Genomic DNA, 21,063 nt, shown 5'->3' with positions numbered 1-21,063 from the left:
CTGTCCCTGGACCCTCCACAGCTCATACCATTCACACTCAGGATTTGCTGGAGACCCACCTCCTCATTCCCCATCTCGTCTGAGTCTGTGCTTTTAAAAAGCATGAATGGTTGTGAGTGACAGTGTGCCCTGTACCTGGTAGGCGATCTCTTCACAAGCAGTGGACCCTGGCTGTGGGGTATGGCTCACCAAGATGACCTGTGGTGAGCCTGCTCCTCCGTGGCCTGAGAGGGAGGGATCGGTGAGCAAGGCTGGGAACTGCTGACCCTGCCGAACAAGGATAATCACTACAGTAGACATCATAACATTATCATATCCAGTAATAATGTAGAAGATCTGTTATGGTGCAGTCATTTTGGAAAACAAGTTGACAGGTCTTCAGAAGGTAACCACAGAATCACCATATGAATCAGCAATTTAGTTTGGAGGTATCTATCCCCCAAATGAAAACCTATGTCCACTTATAACCTTGTACATGAATGCTCATAGCAGCACTACTCACGGTAGTCACAAAGGGGAAACAGCCCATAATATCTAGGAACTGGGTAAACAAAATGTGATATCTATATAATGAAATATTTGGCAATAAAAAGGAATGAAGTATGACACAGGCTACAACATGGATGAATGTTGAAGGCAGTCACTAAGTGAAAGAGGCCAGTCACAAAAGACTACACATTATATGATTCCATTTATGGAAAATATCCAAACAGGCAAATCTGTAGGGACAGGAAGTATATCAATGGTTGCCAGAGGCTGGAGGACACAGCACAGCATGGGGTGAGCTTGGGGTCCAGGGGGACATGGGAGTGATGGCTAACTGCCAATGGCACAAAGTCACAAAATGTCCTAAAAGTAGATATGGTGATGGTCACACAAATTTGTAAGCACGTTAAAGACCATTAAGTTGTTATAAACTACATATAAAGAATGTTTCCTTGTTAAAAATACACATACCACTTTGCTGTATTACAAAGAACTACTATGAGTCTTAAGACCACTCCAGCACACCCTTCTCCACTGACTGGGAACCGGAGACAAGGCAATAATAGATATGGTCAGCGGGATGGGGGTGCAGAGGGGAAGCTCAGCTTAAATGACCTGAATGTGTACTACAAATGCTGAATCTATATAAACAAGTTAATACAGAACTGGAACTGCTAAAATCAAAGCTACTTCTGAACATACCTTATGCAGAATCCAGACTCTCATTTGAAGCATACTAACTTGAAGATCAACATCAGTGCCTAATGCTGAAGGGTAAGGGGTCACTAGGACACTTGGGCAAATGTCAGGTCCCCTGCAGCTGAAGGTGAGGCTGTTTTTCATTGTCTCCAGGAGAACAAAACAATCTGGGTTCCCACAGGGAAGCTAAAGAATGGAGGAGGGGAGGGCTGAGATGGCTCCTCCCCTCAGGGATGAGATGGCTTTAAAAAAACTCCACCCATACAGAACCCTGGGTCCACTTCCTCCAGGAAAGATGCTTGTGAGGCAGACAGAGCAGGGCAATGGGTAGGACACAGGCCGGTGGGGCACAGCTCCAGACAAGCAGAGCTTCTTAAATTGACTTAGATTCTTTTTTTTATTATTGTCTAAAGTTTCACATATGTGGATTCTTTTTTTTTTTTTTTTTAATGTTTTTATTGATTTCAGAGAGGAAGGGAGAGTGAGATAGTAACATCAATGATGAGAGGGAATCATCAATTGACTGCCTCTTGCACGCCCCCTACTGGGGATCGAGCCCACAACCTGGGCATGTGCTCTTGACTGGAGTCGAAGCGAGGACCCTTCAGTCCATAGGCCAATGCTCTATCCACTGAGCCAAACTGGCTAGGGCTGACTTGGATTCTTTACTTCCCATATGCCTTTAAAAAAGGTGAAATGATGGTATTTTAGGTATATCCATGTATTAAATTGTATTACCCAAACATGGGATAGATTGAAACGGTGCTATCTGTACTAGCAAAGCTTTGTGTTATGACTCCCTTACAAGGGAAGGTTACCCATCTGCTACGTATCTGTTGCGGGCTTTTGGCCCACTCTTAGCACAATACCAATGTGGAAAAATGGTGTCAATCAAAATTAATAAATTCATATCTCCTATTTTAATAATCAAAGGTAAACTCAACTGCTGGCCAGAAATTCAGATACACCTAAGAACTAGTGCTGGCTCATAAATTAACATTCCCAACCCAAAGCGATGATATTGGAGACTCTTAGCACATGTGGGCTAATCAAGGGGAAATGACAATTCCTTCTTGATTTGAAATGACAAAGCTATAGAAGAACGGATTAGCAGTCATCCGGGAGGAGGGGTGAGGTCCTTGCAGGTGGACAAGGTCTGTGCCTGACCTTGTGGATGGCAACGCCTAGGTGACACCATCCACAGATCTGCAAGATGCCATCCCTAGCATCCACTGGATAAAGGGTACACAGGATCTCTCTAAATTATTTCTTACAATTGCCTGTGAATCTACAATTATCTCAAAATAAAAAGTTTAATTAAAAACTTAAACAGAATGTAACTTACTAGTGTATTATTGCTGTTTCAACTGCTAATATTAAGTATTCTTGATGCAAATGCCTTGATTCAATAAGCAATGTCCAATAAAATAAACCCAATGGTCAGTTGGAATCCACTGAAGTAGCACATGAAAGTTGTTTGTTTCTGGTTTGCACGGTCACTTGAATCAATTTATTCCTTTGCTGTATTTGGTTTACATAAGGTAGAAATTACAATAATCTCACTCCCCAAGGGCACATGATTCCCAAGTGCTCGCGCTGGCCGAGGGGGGGCTCTGGCTCCAGCTGCATCCAAGGGACAGGCTAAAACTGTCACCTAGCGAATGCAAAGAACTGCTCACTGACCTCTTACTTTTGTTATGATGAATAAATTAATTACTTATGATTTTCTAATTAAAGCTACCCAAGTTTTTCTGCGTCTTCACTCAATGCATTATGTGACACAGACACTCCGAGATTGCATTCCCCCAGCAGGGACTCGTCTGAGCACATAAATAACTACTTATGGAGTCCTCGATGCAGCATATGCCCCTCAGTAAACTCATCTGTAAAACTAAATGCTGTGCAGCCACTAAAGCCTGGGCTGGAACCATGGATGGGGACGACCTTCAGAATGCAGGCAGATGGAAAGTTTACATGGCACAAAATACACAGGAACTCTTTCCTGAAAACTTTAAAATACGTGTCAGTATATGTGCACAGGAAGGTGTGGAAGGGAATATACACTAAAATGTTAACAGTGGTTCCCTTTGGAAAGTAGATTTTTTTAAGGAATACTTTTTTGTATTGTCTGAATTTTCTTGTTTTCCCCTTTTTGCACTTAATATATTCCTTTTTTTTTTTTTAAATCAGAAAAAGACCTTCAATTTCAAAAGAAAATGTTCAGAACACATATTTGAGAAGAACTAATTAATGAAGTTTCCCAATCACTCCTTGATAGAGTGCATAACTACATGATGATGGGACAGGTGTGCACCTACCTGAGAAGCTATGTTGAGTGTGACCGTGTCCAGTCCTCCTGAGAGCAAGCCCTGAGTGTCAGCCAGAGTGAGGGTGACGCTGGCCTCGCCTCCCACTCCTGACGAAGACATGACCAGGTTCTGAGCACAGAGGGCGGACGGGGATGCGGGAGCCGTGGAAGAAAGGCTGCTGGCTGCAGTGCTAAGTTCTACAAGAAAGGCCAGGCAAGCAGATCAGTGGAAAATCTGGGGGAGTGGGAAGGACAGTCTTCACAAAGGAGCAAGCCTGTCGTCTCCAGCACCTGCACCGTCTAAGCTTCTGAAATGGCATCACAGAAACCATAGAATCTTTGATTCCAGTTTTACGGCAAGCTTTCTACAGTTCCTAAATGTCTTTGTACATAAACATACTCTGTTTTAGTATAACAGAGGGAAAGAACAGTGAAAGGAGAACAAAAACCTGACCTTACAGTCTCCATCACAGCTACCACAACAGAAGGAAACTCCAGCAAGAACTTCCAGGACCCTGACCCAGGAGGACCAGAGACCAGCCACAGAGAGGAGTCCACCAATCCCTGAGCAACCATCAGGGCCCATGCAGAAACTAATAGAGCACAGACAGTTATTAAAGAATTCATGTAATTACATAAACGATATATACAGGAGATAGAATGGTGCCAGTGAGCAGGTCAAAGGGGATTTGACTCAGTCCGGGTGACTTCTCTGCTCACGTTCACACTGTTACCACCTCACATCTGCTTGTCCTGAACACAGGCCATCCAGATAAAACTGGACAGAAACGCTGCCTGAGTCTGCCATTCGCTCCCTAGCAGTTTATCTTAGAAATGGCATGATTAATCTGAAACAAGGTCACTGTAATGCCTAGGCTCACTGGCGTGGCCTGAATCCTGGAAGTGACTTTGACTCTAAGGTAAATACTGCCCAATAATTAGACAATCTCTTGACCAATACTGTGCAGATGGGATCAGCTACTTATGGAATCAGTACTAATGGAATATGCAAACCTCTCTAAAGATGCGCTTAACACCAAGAATGGAGTAGTTATTTGAAGTCTCTTCCTAACTCAGGACTATTCAAAGATGGATGCCAAGACCTTCACCTTCGAGAGGTACCATCACCATGTGTCCAAGGAGGCCGATGTAGAAGGGAGACCTTTCATGCTGATTAACCAGATGGCAGGAGTTTCAAGACTGGAGCCGAGACAGCCTCAGAGTTCTTCATGTGTCCTCATTCTACCCGCTCTCTCCACCTGATCAAAACTCCAGGATCACCAAGTAGCATAAAAACCATGTCAGTGAAGACATCAGGCACTCTCCCTGTCTGCACATCAGTGTGCTGAGGGCTCACTAGAGACATAGGTCACATCACCCCGGCCAGTCCCAGCCCCAGTGCAGCAGGCTGGGGAGCCTGGTTTCCTGACACTCCAGAGCAGGGGTGGGCAAACTTTTTGACTCGAGGGCCACAATGGGTTCTTAAACTGGACCAGAGGGCCGGAACAAAAGCATGGATGGAGTGTTTGTGTGAACTAATATAAATTCAAAGTAAACATCATTACATAAAAGGGTACGATCTTTTTTTTTTTTTTTAGTTTTATTCATTTCAAATGGGCCGGATCCGGCCTGCGGGCCGTAGTTTGCCCACGGCTGCTCCAGAGTCTGCTAACCCTCTTTCCACTCTGCTGGTCCAACACGACCCACACAGAGGGGGGAAGAGGATAATCTCACAGCCCAGGGACAGGATTCTGGATGTGATCAGAAAACACCTCTCATTCTTAACAACAAAGACACAAGGATGACTTTCAAAAAAAGTCTGCTCTGTAACTTAAAAGTATATGATATACTTCAGATGTACTACCTATTACAGACCAAATTATAACCCGAAAGTCCTAATTTGTAGCCAATTAAAATGTAAAACAAAATTCCCCTTAGTTGAAAAATAAACAAACCACCTCTCATTTCAAATGAGTAAGAAGTAAGTTCTGTGACAGATTCCAGAGCCCCAAACTGAACAAGTGAGCAGACGCAGGAGGAACAGAGCCTGGAGCAGACTCAAGCCCAAAACCTAGTGGGAACCATCACTGGTCAGACGCTGGGGTGCCGGATCTGCCAATATGCTGTTTAGACCATTCCTAATCACTCAGGCCTCAGTTTACCCTTCAGCAAATGAGAGGATGGACAGAAAGTTCCTCTAAGGTCTCGAGGGGCCACCATGGCATCTTGCCTCAGCTCAGCAGAGATTATCTGGCCTGTAACACAATGTCACTCTCTTGGGAGAAGTGTTCCCCATGGGCCCATAGTGCCACTCCTGCTCAGCCCAGTGTCCAGAGAAGTCACCCGGACTGAGTCAAATCCCCTTTAACCTGCTTACTAGCACCATTCTACTCCTGTATATATCGTTTAGTAATTACATGAATTCTTTAATAACTGTCTGTGCTCTATTAGTTTCTAGGACCCAAAATTCCAGGGGACCATGTGTGTCTTGCTCAGTATCATGTTCTCAGACTTAGTACAATGCTTACACCCAGGACACAACACAATCTCTTGCTGAATAAATGAATTACTGGATAAGAAAGCATTTCAATGAAGCATGAAAAAAATCTAGCTGTGGGTACAAGTACCTGTAGATCAAACTTTTTCTCAAAAAATGAACTAGAGAGCTAGAAAATAAGAGGGCTAAGACATTGATAAAACCTCTACAAGGTAAAGAACATGAGAAAGGTATGGCATCCTAAACTGCTAACAGTTACTTATGAAGCTGTGATTTTATAGGAGCTCATTTCCTTTTAATTGTGCTCATTTATTTGTATAAAAGTCTACACCTCAACACCTTAGAACAGCGGTTCTCAACTTGTGGGTTGCGACCCCTCTGGCGGTCGAACGACCCTTTCACAGGGGTTGCCTAAGACCATCCTGCATATCAGATATTTACATTATGATTCATAACAGAAGCAACATTACAGTTATGAAGTAGCAACGAAAATAATTTTATGGTTGGGTCACAACATGAGGAACTGTATTAAAGGGCCAGAAGGTTGAGAACCACTGCCTTAGAAGGATGTCTTTCAATTGTGTTATCCTACTGTAGCTGGGCAGAAAAATTCACACTGCAGGGCCCAGAGGATGACGAGCCAGGACCTCACAGCCCAGGGGGGAAGGGGCAGCTTCATGGAGCCATCAAAGTGCCCATGTGCATGAATACATAATGCCCTAGGTATCTGAATACCATTACTTACTGCTGTTCCTGAAGAGATAGAATTATCAATTGGTTGATAACTCTACAGAGACCTCTATCACCATCAACCACTGTGGAATGACACTGCATGTGACAGGACGAGGGGTTGAGATGTTGTGCTAACGGATGGCTCACTCCTTTCCACTGACCTTCAGATCCCACAATGTTACCGTCAGTTTCATACCTGAAGCGGTCAATGCTGCACTCTGTGTGAGAAGCTGGTCATTGCTGATTGTCAGGGTGGCACCTGCAGACTGATTACTGACCGTAGCCCCGGACAATCTTATTGTCCCGTTTAGCTCACTGCTTCCACCAGAACTGTGCTGAATAAGGTCTTGACCTAAATGAAAATTAATACTGTAATATCTGAAAGTAACATGGTGACTGACACTCTGGCAAGTGTGATGAACGTATAATACCATTTTTATAGAAAAAAGTGAAAATAAGACTATGAAATACATTTCCCTAAATGAAAGTATTTGTTCACACTTTTTAAGCTGTATTTTTCAAATGTTTCTTAAAAGTTTTGCTTTAACTCAGCATTTAAGCACTTAAATTACACACTTTGTTGAATAAAACTTAAACTGAATTGAAAATATTTCCCAATGTGATGGACCACCAGGTGTAGCAAAATGTGTTAAAAAGGATCAAAGAGATACTACAAAATGATACCAGCATCTCCCTTAGCTGGCTCCCAGGTGGCCAGCTGAGCTGCAGCACCTTGGACCTCTGACAGGAGGGGCTCACTGCCACTGGGAGGCTCACAAGCACTCTAGCGCACCCGCCATGTGTTCCCAGCAGGGTCCCACACCTGCTCATGCCAGCCCCTCAGCTAATGTCACATGTAATAGAACCAAATAGTATGGGAGCAGGTGAACATGAGAGTTAAACCTGCTGACATTTCAGTGAGTACCAAAAAGAATTCTTGGGAAATATTGGACAAAGACAAGTTGCTTTTAAAAAATTCTGCTGTCAAGTTAGGCATAAGCAAGCCAACGATACAGAACTGGAGGGAAAATCATCAGAAGACAAAAGGATGCTGCACTCTGCTCTGTCATTACCAGCACCCTCCAGGATTGTAACAGACAACAGGACAGGAAGCCGCACACGGCGGGCTGAGTACGGGCAAATGAAACAGTACAACTGCCATGGGCAGAGCGGACCCGTTTTCAGAAGAGCTAGGATTCACTTTTTGGTTCTGTTTCACACAGCTTTTCATTAACAACTGGCCTGAAAACATGAGTTACAGAATCTTCACTGCATATGTAACTCAGGGAGATGAGGACCAGCCTCTCCTTTTACCCAGTGTGTGTCAAGTTTGCTTCAAATGACTTATGAATGGCTAACAGACTGTAAAATTTAACTGAAGTAATATTTGTGCACAGCCAAGGGTACCTGTGGGGAGAGCCACCCATAACATGTGCTCCGAGCTAACAGGTCAAACATGCTGGGGGCATGAATGACACGCAGGAGAAACACCTGACAAGAATACTGCAGTCTGAGGCAGAATACATGGGCTTGGTGACAGACTCATAAGGTCCTTCTGCCAGTTTCAAGTGACCTTCACTGTCAAATGGTATTCTCACTTGTTTATTTACCTCTCAATGTTTGCCATAGGTCACACTTGTATACATAATCCGAGTAGAATCTGAAAAGAGTAGGTGAGTAAGCTCCCTATAATCTTTGACAATGCACAGTTTATGTGGATTATATTCCTTTCGCTTAATGGAGCACACGAATGAGACTTGTGATGCAACAGTTTTCTGCTCTTTGCTAAACAAAAAAATATGTGAGAAAAAATCACTTAAACTGGAAATGACGGAACTATCAATTGTTTTCTGTTATCAAATTTGAGCAGGAACATTGTCACTAAGCCTGAATTTCTTACCTGAATTACAAACACATATTGGGCACTGGCTTTATGCAAAGCTGAGTGTACAGAAAGAATATAAATAAGACAGACTTAGATTTCAGGTAAAAATATGCTTAACATGAATGACTAACCAGAGATGGTCAGAGTGATTTCCTGTGGGGACCCTGAGGATGACGTGGTGGGCCCAGCAGCCTGTGCTAAGACCTGGCTGAGACTGGAGTTGTTGATGGTCAGGGTGATCTCATGGGGGCCACTGGAGGTGGACACCAGGCCTGGTGATGGCATCACTTGAGTGAGGTCTTGAGTCCCTGGTTATCATTACAGAACAAAGCAAAGCTGGGCTTAAAATGCAATATTCTCTTCTTATATTAAAAATACTTTAGTGAAAATGTTACTTCAAAATGAGAAAGATTTGAAAAAAAAAGCAGTCATCTCTAATTTCTTCACCTATAAAGATAAGAAAGCCTTATGAAATAGGAAGCCAATGGGGCAAAATTACGTGAATGTTGCAATCTACATGCATATATTGAATAAACATCAGTTAAGGCATAGGATGTTTGTTTAGTGAGTTTTGAAAAGAGAAGAAATGAGCGTCTTAAGCTCAAATTCATGATGATGAGCACAAATCTGACCGTCCAGAGCCCAAGCCCATAGGAGTGGCTCTTACCACTAGTGCTGGTGGTGAGCACAGAGTCCTGCTCCGACATCGAGCTGATGGTCAGGTTGGCAGAGGTCGCCGTGGGCTGTAAGGACAGGCCTGAGATGGGCTGGATGACCACACTGGCTGGGACCGTGCTGTCCGGTGTCTGAAGGGAGCTGTTGTGTGAGGTCGAGCCCGGCTCCCCCGTCAGTTGCTGAGCAAGCAGGTTGGTGGGCTGTAAGCTTTGCTGCAAGACACCTGGGTCAATCTGAAAGGCAGCACAGGCATTTGTAATGAAGTTTCATGCTGTGTGACTCAGACTACATTCAAGCACAGAAAACCATGGCAGGTGCCACACCTGTAATGTGATGTTGTTAATGCCAGAGGTGTCGATTCCAGAAATTTGAACATTAGGCCCAACCAAGTTAGCCGCCAGCTGTAACTGGATGCCTTCCAGGGCGGCCAGGCTCCCATCCGTCAGAGACACTGTCCAGTCACTGCCACCTGCATGGAAAAAGAACAGGAAGGATTGGGTATCAATAGGAAAACCTAAGTTTTATGTATGTATCAATATGATCTGGTGAAGGAAGACTAAAACCCACTTTACACCATACACACACATAGTCTGATCCAATCATCACAAAACACCCGTGAGGGAACATCACCATCCAGATCAGAAAACGAGGCTCAGAGTGGGTACACTGACTAGCCAACACCTCACATAGCAACTGCACTTCATTAGGCTCTGATCACACCCCAGGTCACGGACACAGGGAGAGTTGTTTCTCACATCTGCAGACATGTGGTACATCTCAGGGCCCTGACTCAGTCCCCACCCACCAGCTGCAGCCATACCTGACACAGAGCCAGGGAGGACGGCCTGGCTCACTAGTCCTGGCTGAAGCAGGTTTGGATCAAACTGGCCAGTCAGAACCGAGTTGTTCATGATCAGCAAATTTGGGTCAGCAGAGGCCGGGCTCAGCAGGCTGGCGGGCTGCAGCCCCTCGGGCGCACTGCGTAGTGTGGACTTCCTGGCTTTCTTGGGGTCAGGCTTATAATGAAACTGCATGTGAGTCTTCCTCCGGCCAGACGTGCGGAAGCGCAGCTCACAGTGTGGACACTTGAAGGGCTTGGCTCCAGTGTGCAAGCGCATGTGGACCTTCAGACTCCCCTTGGTAGAGAAGGCGTTACTGCAGACGTGGCAGCTGAAGAGCTTCTGACCTGTGAAGGGTCAAAAGTCAGCGTCACACCCATGGCAGGGTGGGTGGCGTGAGTGTGGAGCCTGTTACCTAGGGTTTAAAAGGGAGCAGAGTCCCTCCTCCTGAGAGCGACAATAGCCCAGCTCTCACCACCACCACCTCTGACTCTGCAAAGGGCATGCTGATGGCTCAGCTCTTTATTTTCTTTCTTGAAAAGGGGGCACCCAAGAGCCAGCACAGGTAGAGGCCACCCAGGAGTGTGAGCTCTGGGCTTGTAGAGCCCCGGGTCTAGCACCATGTGCCCACTGTGTCCAGAGTGTCATGAAGATCTCGCAGGCACCTGAGGGCCCTATCATGAACATCAAGTTGCCCAGGAGAGTCCCAGGAGCAGAAATGTCATGGTCTTGCTCCCCCAGAAACGGACAGGCCGGGATGCAGACCAGGACAAGAGAGGCCCTGACATTTTTCAGAGACACTGCTTTCCTTCCCAAGTGCACGGAGCGGATTGGAAACCCCAGCGTGCGCAGTCACCATGAATGTCACCACACCTGCCCTGAGCAGTCAGCGGGCTGCTACACCTAGTGAGGCAAGAACAGGTGGGGTGCTCCCCTTGAACCCCAGCAGTTCACAGAGCCTCCAAGAGGGTCAAACACCCAGAACCTAACAAAACAGAAAAACTGTCCACAGTAGAGGCATGTCAGTAGGTTCAAGTATCTATTTACTTAGTTCCAAATATTAACCCATCAGAAAAGGATCATGGGGCTTCATAGAAACTTGTGAAACTCCATTGTGCTCTTTTGGTTAATTCTGCTTATAACCAAAAATTAAGACTATAAATTACCTCAACAGTCATCATCCTACAAATCATAATAACAACCCTAACATTTACTGAGAGTCACTTAACTCCTAATTTTACACATGAGGACCTGGAGGCTCAGACCAGTGGCTCAGAAGCGGAGGCCAAGGTCCAAGCCAGGTGGAGGTCGGCACCTGCCTCCCCACCACTCGGACACACTGCGGAATCAGAACTCAAAGGCTCAGCACAGCTTAATTAACCTCAGTCCCTCAAGTCAGATAAAGGAGAGAAAGTGGCTGTGGAAATTGTACATTAATTTTTTTCTTTTATAAGATCTGTCCCCCACATAAAAAGAATTACTACATTTTAACTATAGTCAGATGCCAAATTCCAGTTTTTACAAAACCTCAATAAACCAAATCTCTTTGGCATTTAAGTCTGATTGAGAATACAAGACAACTGACAACTGGATATTGGAGACCTCGTCCCTTTTCCTTAGTGTTTTGTAGATTACTTTTCCCACATCAGGAATGAAAAATCCTTTATATCTATTTATCATGGTTCCTGGTTTTTATGCTTCCCATAATTTGGAAGTATTTATGTGTGCACAATACAAAGGAGAAAACAAAACACAAGACGCCACTGTCGGGCACCAGCGATGCAGCCCACTCTTACCTGTGTGAGTCTTCACGTGGCAATCCAGGGTGGACTTCACAGTGAAGCTCTTCCCACACTCATCACATCTGTATGGCTTTTCTCCCGTGTGGATTCGAACATGTCTAGCCAGGAAGCATGGGCAATTCAGTGTTTTTCCTTTTTATGTGATACACAATTCAAGCAAACTTCATGATTTTAAATTTGTAACTATCCATATAAATAAAAATTATGTGGACTAGGTACCAAATACATTTAGCCAAACAAAACCTTTAAGTTTCACTCTCTGCAAAAAAACACCATAAACAAATCCAAAAGACAACATGAAACCTGAAAGGCCAATAAAATTAGGGCTCACTGTCCTGAAAACAAGAGCTCTCGCAGACCAGCAGTGTGGGGGCCGGCAGTACCCGCTACAGGCTGCACCAGGTCCTCTTCAATGAATCACTAAGCTCCAATTAGAACTTCACTACTACCACAGTCTATTACATAGAAATAAGTACAAGCAATCTACAGAGCAAACACATTTCTAATTTACATTCTGCATGAGCTTAAAAGGAAGCCTCAAAATCTACAGCAGCTTGAAGTGGAGACTCAGGAAACCTGTCATTGTGCCTTTAGTGGCACCAGGCTCAGAAACGGCCTCCCTGACTGCAGTGACAATGGCCAGAGGGACACAGAGCATGAAGCCCACCCACAAGGCCATGCCTACCTGACAAGGTCGCTGGGCTTCTTAAAGCTCTTGGGACAGTAGGAGCAGCAGTTGGCGAACCTGGGCTCAGCCTCCAGCTCGGCCTGCCGGTCCTTCATCTCGCTGATGCGGTCCTTCTCGGCAGCCGACTGCACCAGCACCTGCTCTGACACTGTGGCGCTTTCCTGGGGCTGGATTTTGGCTAACTGCGCTGTCTCCTCCTCTGTAAAAGTGATGACCTCAGGACGAACCTTTCTAGATGCGTTTCTTTCAGAATTTTCTTCCTCTTCCTCCATGCATATATCTAAACGAAGTACAGGCAAAGGGTCAAATCCCAATGAAAAATGTGTTTCCACAAAACAAATATATTAGACTAAACGAGTATGTGTGGTTAAATTACTAATTTACTAGTTACTACTCAGTGGAGCTACATTTGAGATTCAAAGAGATTGTTCCCATCACTATTGTACTGAGAAACTAAAGCACATTCACCAGAAAGGAAGTCCGAGAAGGATGCGCCTTGGGGGAGGATCCGCGACATCAGAAGGATACTATGCCTAAAGGTTCATTTCTTACTGGCAGCTGCCAGCCCAGCAGAGAGCTGAGCCTGTCAGTGTCCACACCAGCCATGGGTATTCATAAATATAGTCACCCATTTGTTAACATGGACAGGAAATTAATTATCATCAAATAAAGAAAAGCAGCAGCCCATAAAAGGCCCAGTCAATAAACAGGCAAACAGCCCCCAATTACTGAAAGGAAAATATGTCTTTAAATATATATGTGTGTATGTATTCTCTCAATGACTATAAGGACATATTCACCCTGATTAAAAACAAGAATAATCCGCTATGAAAATGTGCAGAAGGAAGATAAGTCTGTCTGTGAGCAGGTCACTAGTGCATAGATGGCTAAAAATTTTGAAAGAAGTTCAACAGAAACACTAGCTAGCAAAGTGGACAGTGGCTAAAACCAAATGAGTGAATTTAAAAAATAACTGGGTGATTTCTCTTAGAATATAGGGACCAAAGATGAGAAGATGGGAGAAATGGGTGGGGGAGGAAGGAAATGAAGGGAAGAAAGGGTTGGGGAGAGGGAGAGAAATGAAGGGAAGAAAGGGTTGGGGAGAGGGAGAGAAGGAGAGTCCTGGGAGACAGCCATTTTTAGTAGGAATTCCAGAAAAAGAAAATATAATGAATTCAAATTCCACATTCTCAAAAAAACTTGGAAAGAGTTGGGGGCAGCAGGTCACAGATGGAGGCCCCATCAACACTGATAAAGAAATATGGATAACTGTATTAAAAATTTTAAAGTAACCCAGAACAAAACCAACATAACAAAAAGCCATTAAGTAACAAGGGGCAGTGAAATATAACACAATAAACAGAAGATATAAAATAAGACAGCATTGTTAGGCCAGATAGGCTTACTATCAGTCAACAGCAAGGAATTAAATCTCTATTACAAGGTTTGGTTAAAAAAAAATAATAATAATTTAACAGGTGACTTCTCTTCTGTTGACAAGGGATTTCATGTAAGGTCTTTTTGTCACTGATCCAAAGTAGGAAAACACCAAGACCTAAGGGGAGTATCACACAGTGTGTGGTGAAGCCGTAACAAGCCCCCACATCGGTCCTCACAGCACTGACTTAACGGCATTAGATGTCTTGTTGATTGATGGGCAGGAGCACACATGTTAGACTTAGAGATTATTGTCACTGGCTGCAAAGTAGGGGGTTCTAGAAATAATATATGGATGGCTTATATTTTTTTCAATTCACTGAAAGGAAAACAGTTACTATTTTCTTTCTTTTTATTTCACTAAATCACAATGACAATAAAAAAAAAAGAGAGATAAAGATTCCACCAGGTACTATCAGATTAACAAGTTGGAGCTCTCTGACTAAACATAACAGGTCAGACACATCCACACTGAGAAGCAGCTACTGGAGAGCTAGAAGAACAGCTGCTCTGCAGTGGAGTTGGGTTTGCTACCTGAGGAAGGTAAAGTACATTTAAAGACGTATTCCCCCAAGAAGAAAAAGCTCCATGGCAATCAGTCCAGCAGAGCAGATGGGGAGTAAGCAATTGGGGAGGGACCATACAATCTCGTTCAGTACACGCCAAACACACACCCTGTCTCCGCAGGTTCGTTCCACATATATGAATGTGTGATACACAGTGCTGCCACACCAGAGGGGACACCCTGTGACATGTGTTCAAACTAACATATCTCAACCTGTATATGGACTAACATCGGTTAAAAATACTAAAATGCTGTGTACTGGCATTCTGTGTCAAAATATACAATGTGTACATTCTTGACACTGTAATTTTACTTGTGGAATTTGATCAAAATAATTCAACTGATAAGCCCAAAAAATACAAGCACAAAACAATACTGTTGGAATTACATACTACTTGTAGTTACTGGGAAAATCAGCTTGTCTAACATTTAGCAGGCTCATGTACGAAGTGAGATAAGTCCCACAAACCATAGTTCTCATGTCAATTCAATGAGACAGTGAACGTGGGGAGCACAGGTCCCTGAACGCTCTTACTATTACAGTGAGGTGGAGTGAAGCTCCAAGTATGTCTACAGGAGAGGACTGAACAAAGCATGATGGGATCCGTGTAGCTGCTTGAACTGATGAGACCTGTGTTTAACAGTATCAAATACATCCAGGATACACACCAGGAGAGGGAAGATTGAGTGGGCCACAACCTTACATGGGGCACTGTGGCAGACCCCTACTGGCTAGGAAATTAAGATCTCCGTCTGTACATGTGTCCACGTGGAAGGGAGACTACACATCCTGGAGGCTGATTGACTGGTCTGCGGTGACTAGTGAGAGAACTTCTCTTCGGGCCTCTCTGAATCTGTGCTCCACAGAGCATATACTGCTTCATAATCAGAAAAAAATTAATTTTATTTGTGACTTGTGCGTTAACTTATCACTACATTAGCATCTGGCTAATAAGCCTTAAATCAACAAATGGACAATACCTCCTCCTCCCTCAGGCTCTCCAGGTGCTGATGTGGCAGAGGGGCCTGCCTGGTGCCTCCGCATGTGCTTTTTGCAGTGGACTGTGGTCCGGAAGCTCTGCTCACAGAATGGACACTTGTAAGGCTTCAAGCTCATGTGTGTTGCCATGTGCCTGGTGAGGCTGCCATTGGTCGTGAACGAAGCATTGCAAACACTGCAGCTGAACGCCTTCACTCCTGTGACATCGGGAATGAGGAAAAACACGTATTTTGTTACCTTAGAATCATAAGTAGTCAAGGCCAACAGAGAGATGTTCACTAAGTCAAAGAATGGTCATTAGCTACGGTCGCCTGTTTTCAGGAGCTGGACACTGTCTGAGAACATGGACACTGACAGCACCTTCCGAGACTCCCAGTGAAATCAAAGCTCCAAGAGCCTTTCTCTCTCTGACCCTTGGTCTTTCACATTTAAACCAGCAATGTGTTTGTGGGATCCACTCCAGAAATTTTCAAATCCATCTTTTTTCACATCCTACAGCAAGAGAGAGTGGGCCCCGAGGAAGAGCCTACACACCTCTACACAGCTTCACTCTCACACCAGTCTGAACAAGAAGGCCACTCTCCTGATGACACGGAAGCAAGCCAAAAAGGGCACTTCCCTCTGACCTGTCTTTTCTTCACAGAGGGGCCACCCCGACTTCCTAAACCCACAGGATCAAGGCACATGGCTTCTACTGCAACGGCTCTGCTGCCTCCTGAGAGGTCCTTCAGAGCTCCAGTGACCTGCTCTCACCCATTAAAGCCACTGCCTACCCACCAACCTATGGGCCAGCCTGCAAAACCTTTCCTTGTTTCATTGTATGTTTTTAAGCAGTGCACCGCTATCCTATATAATAAAACCCTAATATGCAAATCGACCAAACGGCAGAACTGGCCGATATGACACGCACTGATCACCAGGGAGCAGATGCTCAACGCAGGAGCTGCCCCCTGGTGGTCAGTGCTCTCCGATAGCCAATGTCCCATGGCCGGCCAACCTCCTGCAGTCTCTACCGCTGGCCAGCCAGAGCCAATCAGCCCCAATTGGGACTAGGTGAGATGGCCCCCATTGGTCCTGATTGCTGGCCAGGCTGAGGGACCTGACCCATGCATGAACTCATGCACCGGGCCTCTAGTTTTCAAATAAAACCTTATACAGACTATATGTCAATATTAAACAGATACGTTATTAATATCTTAAATGTATTAAGGAGATAAAAGAGATAGATTTAACTGAAGATCATATACCTGATAGTCTATTAAAAAATTCTTACATCTGAATAAGAGTATAATCTAATTTTAAAATGGCATAGGATTAGAATACACATTTCTCAATATGCACATGAAAAGAAGCTCAACATCATTAACCATTAGAGAAATGTGAATCTAAGCCACAATCAGATCCCAGTTCCCACTTCTCAGGATGGTCCTAATAAAAGACAGACACTGAGCTATGATGAGAAGTGAAACCGAAACCCTTCTCCAGTGCTGAAGGACCAATGAATGAGTTTGGTGAACTCAAAGATGTAAACAGCATTGTCATAGGACCAAGGATTCCACTCCTAAACATAGAGAAATAAAAACTGATATCCACACGAAAACCTACATGCAGATGTGCACAGCCCCAAATGTAAACACCTCAAGTGTTGCTGAGTGGAGAAACAGAATGTGGGCTCTAACCACACAGTGGAAAACCACTGGGCATCAGAGGAATGAAGCCCTGATACCCATGCTACGTGGATGAGTCGTGAACATGCACTGAGAGAGAGAAGCCACTGACAAAGGCCACAGGTTGTAGGATTCCAGTTCCATAAAACGTCCAGAAGGGAAACTACAGAGACAGAAAGCAGGTGGCGGTTGCATTGAGCTGAGGCTAGGAGGGGTACAAAGTTTGTTTTGGGTGTGATGAAACTGTCACAGAAGTGGATACTGGCAGTGGTGCACAACTCCATGAACACATAGAGAACCATACAATCCCAGGGCAGGCAATGACCTGTGTGTGTCTTCTCATGGGACTTGAGGACCCCGGAGGAGACGAAGCCGCGGCCACAGAGCTTGCATTTGTAAGGTTTCTCCCCCGTGTGTGAGCGCACATGCTGCTTCAGGTGGCTGGACTTCTTAAAGCCCTTGTGGCAATACTCGCATCTGTAACACAAAGGAAGGCACAGGCCCTGTGAACTCACAGCACAAGTGAGATGTTACCTCTGGGATGAAAACAAGCACGAGGTCCACCCCAATCATCGAACTATGGTCAGAAACTAGGGGATCTCCAACACATGACACTATATAATATTAGCAGTAACAATTCTGCTCAAAGTATTTGTAGGGTTAAACATACTCAGTAAATCCTACAGGGATTCCCTAGCAGGCATAGTATTTTACTATAGTCTTTCTTTAGAGAACAAAAAAATCTACTATATGTTGTTTTCTTTACTAAGTCATGAGACACTGGAAGCTTCCTTTGCTTAAGAGTCAATCATTCCTGCCCTAGCCAGTTTGGCTTGGTGGATAGAGAGTCGGCCTGCGGACTGAAGGATCCCAGGTTGGATTCTGGTCAAGGGCACATGCCTGGGTTGCAGGCTCAATCCCCAGTGGGGGGCATGCAGGAGGCAGCCGATCAATGATTCTCTCTCATCATTGATATTTCTCTCTCTCTCCCTCTTCCTTCCCCTCTGAAATCAATAAAAAGATTAAAAAAAAAAAAGTCAATAATTCCTGAGTTAGACACATGGAAAAGTCAATTCATAAAACACTTTACAAACCAGATTTTATTGGAGCTATTTTGAATATATATATATATATACACACACACACACACACACACACACACACACACATACACACACAGTATTATACTTCCCCTCAGTTGCTATGGGATATATTTAAATTGCTTTAAGAATGAAAATTATTATACATTTCAAAATTTCTATTCATATATTATTAAAAACTAAAAAAAAAAAAAAGACTTAGAAAGCTCATTCCATTATATTCCCCCACTTTTCCCATTTCCTAGTTTCAGTCTATAGTAGGAAGTCAGTGAATCCCTCTGCCTAAGACCAGGAACCTGCACAGCCAGAGCTCACTTTCCTCTAGTGTCCAACAGAGTCTAAAGGCTGACCGACTGTGAACATGTTTTGAAATTTCACTCTAATATGTGGGTGCAGTTCCATGGGATTCCTATTAAATTACTATATAGAAAAGCAAGCCAACAGTATCACTGCTGATTTCTGAAAGTTAATTCTGCAAAAGAGATGGAGGTGGATTCCGGTCCACGTGTCAATGGAAGAAAATAATCTATTGAGAATTGAGTTGCACTAAACCAGGTGGTATTTGCTCAGAAAAGTTCTCCAATGAGGAAAGCTAATTTTTCAAAACAGTCACATCTATTCATTAAAATCAACCACCACAGCAAAGCGATCCTGGCAGGGCCGAGAAGAAATGGCCTGTTGGAGACAAGTCTGAGGCAGGACTTTCATGATCCGGCCACAACCCGGCCCCAGCACACACGCCTCACCTCCGGCCACTCTTCCACACTGAATGGGATCCCTCTCTGCCTGTGAAATGCCATTTCCTCTCTCCCCAGGGACTGCACCTGCCTGCTATGCTGACAACAAAGTTATTCTTCCAAACTGTCCAACAACCTAAAACACAGGAGCCAACAGTGATCATGTGACATGCTGAGTTCCCAGGTGCAGGACCCACAGAAAAGGCTCTTGTGAAGTGAGAGTCTGCCCAGCAATCACATCTTCAGGAAACTTCACTATCATCTACATCTGTCATACCTATGGGACAAAAAGTAATCCTATACTAATAAAAGACAAACATGCAAATTGACCATACTTTCGCTATGCCTTAAGCCACACCCACCAGCCAATCAGAACGACTATATGCAAATTACCCCAACCAAGATGGCGGCTGGCAGCCACGGAGCTGGAGCGAGCAGGAGGCTTGCTTACTCCAGTGATGGAGGAAGCCAAGGTTCCTTGCCTGCCACGGCCCAATTCTGAGCTCCACTGAAAGTAACAAAGTTTCCATTATAGAAGGTAAATAAACCCCAGATACCTGCTTTCAGCCAGCTGTGGCCATGGAACTGGAGCGAGCAGGAGCTGGCTTTGAGCTCCACTGAAAGCAACAAAGTTATAATTACAGAAGGTAAACAAACCCCAGATACCTGCTTTCAGCCAGCCGTGACCACGTGACCACGGAGCTGGAGCCAGCAGGAGTGGGTTGCCCCTGGTGATGGAGGAAGCCAAGCTTTCTGCAGGCCTCTGCTAAAGGCAACAAATTTTCAATTATAGAAGGTAAATAAATCCCAGAATAAAAAAAAAAGAAAAAAAAGGAGAGGCTGGGAGCTTCCATCGCCAGGGTGCTTGGCCAGCCTGAAAATGGCCCTCAGCCACTCACCCAGACTGGCCAGGCGCCCCAGTGGGGACCCCCAACCCTAAAGGGGGTGTGGCCAGCCTGCAAACAGCCATCAGCCCCTCACCCACACTGGCCAAACCTCCATGGGGTGAGGGTCCCCACGGGGCGGGGGGAGAGGGGACTTGAACAGCCTGAAAACAGCCATCAGTGCCTCACCCAGGCTGTCCAGGCACCCCAGCGGGACCCCCACCCTGATCCAGGACACCCTTCAGGGCAAACCAGCCGGCCCCGACCCATGCACCAGGCCTCTATCCTATATAATAAAAGGGTAATATGCAAACTGACTCTAACAGCAGAACGACTGGGAATGACTGGTCACTATGACACAAACTGACCACCGGGGGCAGACGCTCAATGCAGGAGCTGCCCCCTGGTGGTCAGTGCGCTCCCACAGGGGGAGTGCCGCTCAGCCACAAGCCCTGAGTCAGGCTCACTGCTGGCAAGTGCAGCGGCGGTGGCAGTAGCCTCTCCCATGGATGTCTGACACCCCCCCGAGGGCTCCTGGACTGTGAGAGGGTGCAGGCTGGGCTGAGAGATTCCACCCCCCCTTTCCCCCAGTGCACAAATTTCATGCACGGGGTCTCTAGTAATATGATAAAAGAAGTACACAATTAACATTCTAGGCTCCATGTTCTCAATGTCTTGGGGGATATACCTCTGACCCTGTGAGAACCCAGTAGCTGGCCATCCTCACCACGCTCATCCAAAGTGCAGCATCTAAGGGTGCAATATTTGAGCCCTTTCTCTTTTTGATGGACATGCACTGTGGCTTTAAACATTAGTCTCCACCCTGATAACTCCAAAATGTGTCCTTCCAGCCCAGACCTCGCACCTTAATTCCAATCTGGTATTAGAAACTGCCCTGGTTATTCCTTGAATATCAATCCTAATGACACTCAATCAAGTCCTGGTGTTGACACTCAAGCCCATTCACCTGAGGGTCTTCCCCTTCCAGGGATGGTAATTCCATCAGTCTAGTTCTCAGATCAACCTAGTGGCCACCCCTAACTCTTATTTCTCCCATATCTT

The 21,063-nt window shown here is 45.0% G+C and overlaps 1 protein-coding gene across 1 annotated transcript in view; it reads right to left on the bottom strand.

Moving 5' to 3' along the window:
- Positions 1-21,063, bottom strand: part of ZNF236 (zinc finger protein 236) — an 80,216-nt gene that overhangs the window by 7,278 nt on the left and 51,875 nt on the right. The window contains exons 18-28 of the mRNA XM_081097582.1: positions 17,606-17,757; positions 15,595-15,810; positions 12,609-12,891; positions 11,918-12,021; positions 10,103-10,468; positions 9,606-9,751; positions 9,275-9,515; positions 8,739-8,915; positions 6,919-7,074; positions 3,504-3,691; positions 136-267 (exon numbers count right to left, since the gene is read on the bottom strand). Coding sequence (XP_080953708.1) covers positions 136-267; positions 3,504-3,691; positions 6,919-7,074; positions 8,739-8,915; positions 9,275-9,515; positions 9,606-9,751; positions 10,103-10,468; positions 11,918-12,021; positions 12,609-12,891; positions 15,595-15,810; positions 17,606-17,757 — 2,161 coding nt within the window. The remainder of the gene's footprint in view (positions 1-135; positions 268-3,503; positions 3,692-6,918; positions 7,075-8,738; positions 8,916-9,274; positions 9,516-9,605; positions 9,752-10,102; positions 10,469-11,917; positions 12,022-12,608; positions 12,892-15,594; positions 15,811-17,605; positions 17,758-21,063) is intronic.

This window comes from Myotis nattereri (genome assembly GCF_964212035.1).
Source record: "Myotis nattereri genome assembly, chromosome: 8".
In the NCBI taxonomy this organism is placed as follows: domain Eukaryota; kingdom Metazoa; phylum Chordata; class Mammalia; order Chiroptera; family Vespertilionidae; genus Myotis; species Myotis nattereri.
Note: the sequence above shows the minus strand (reverse complement) of the source record. Positions and strands in the feature narration are given on the sequence as shown.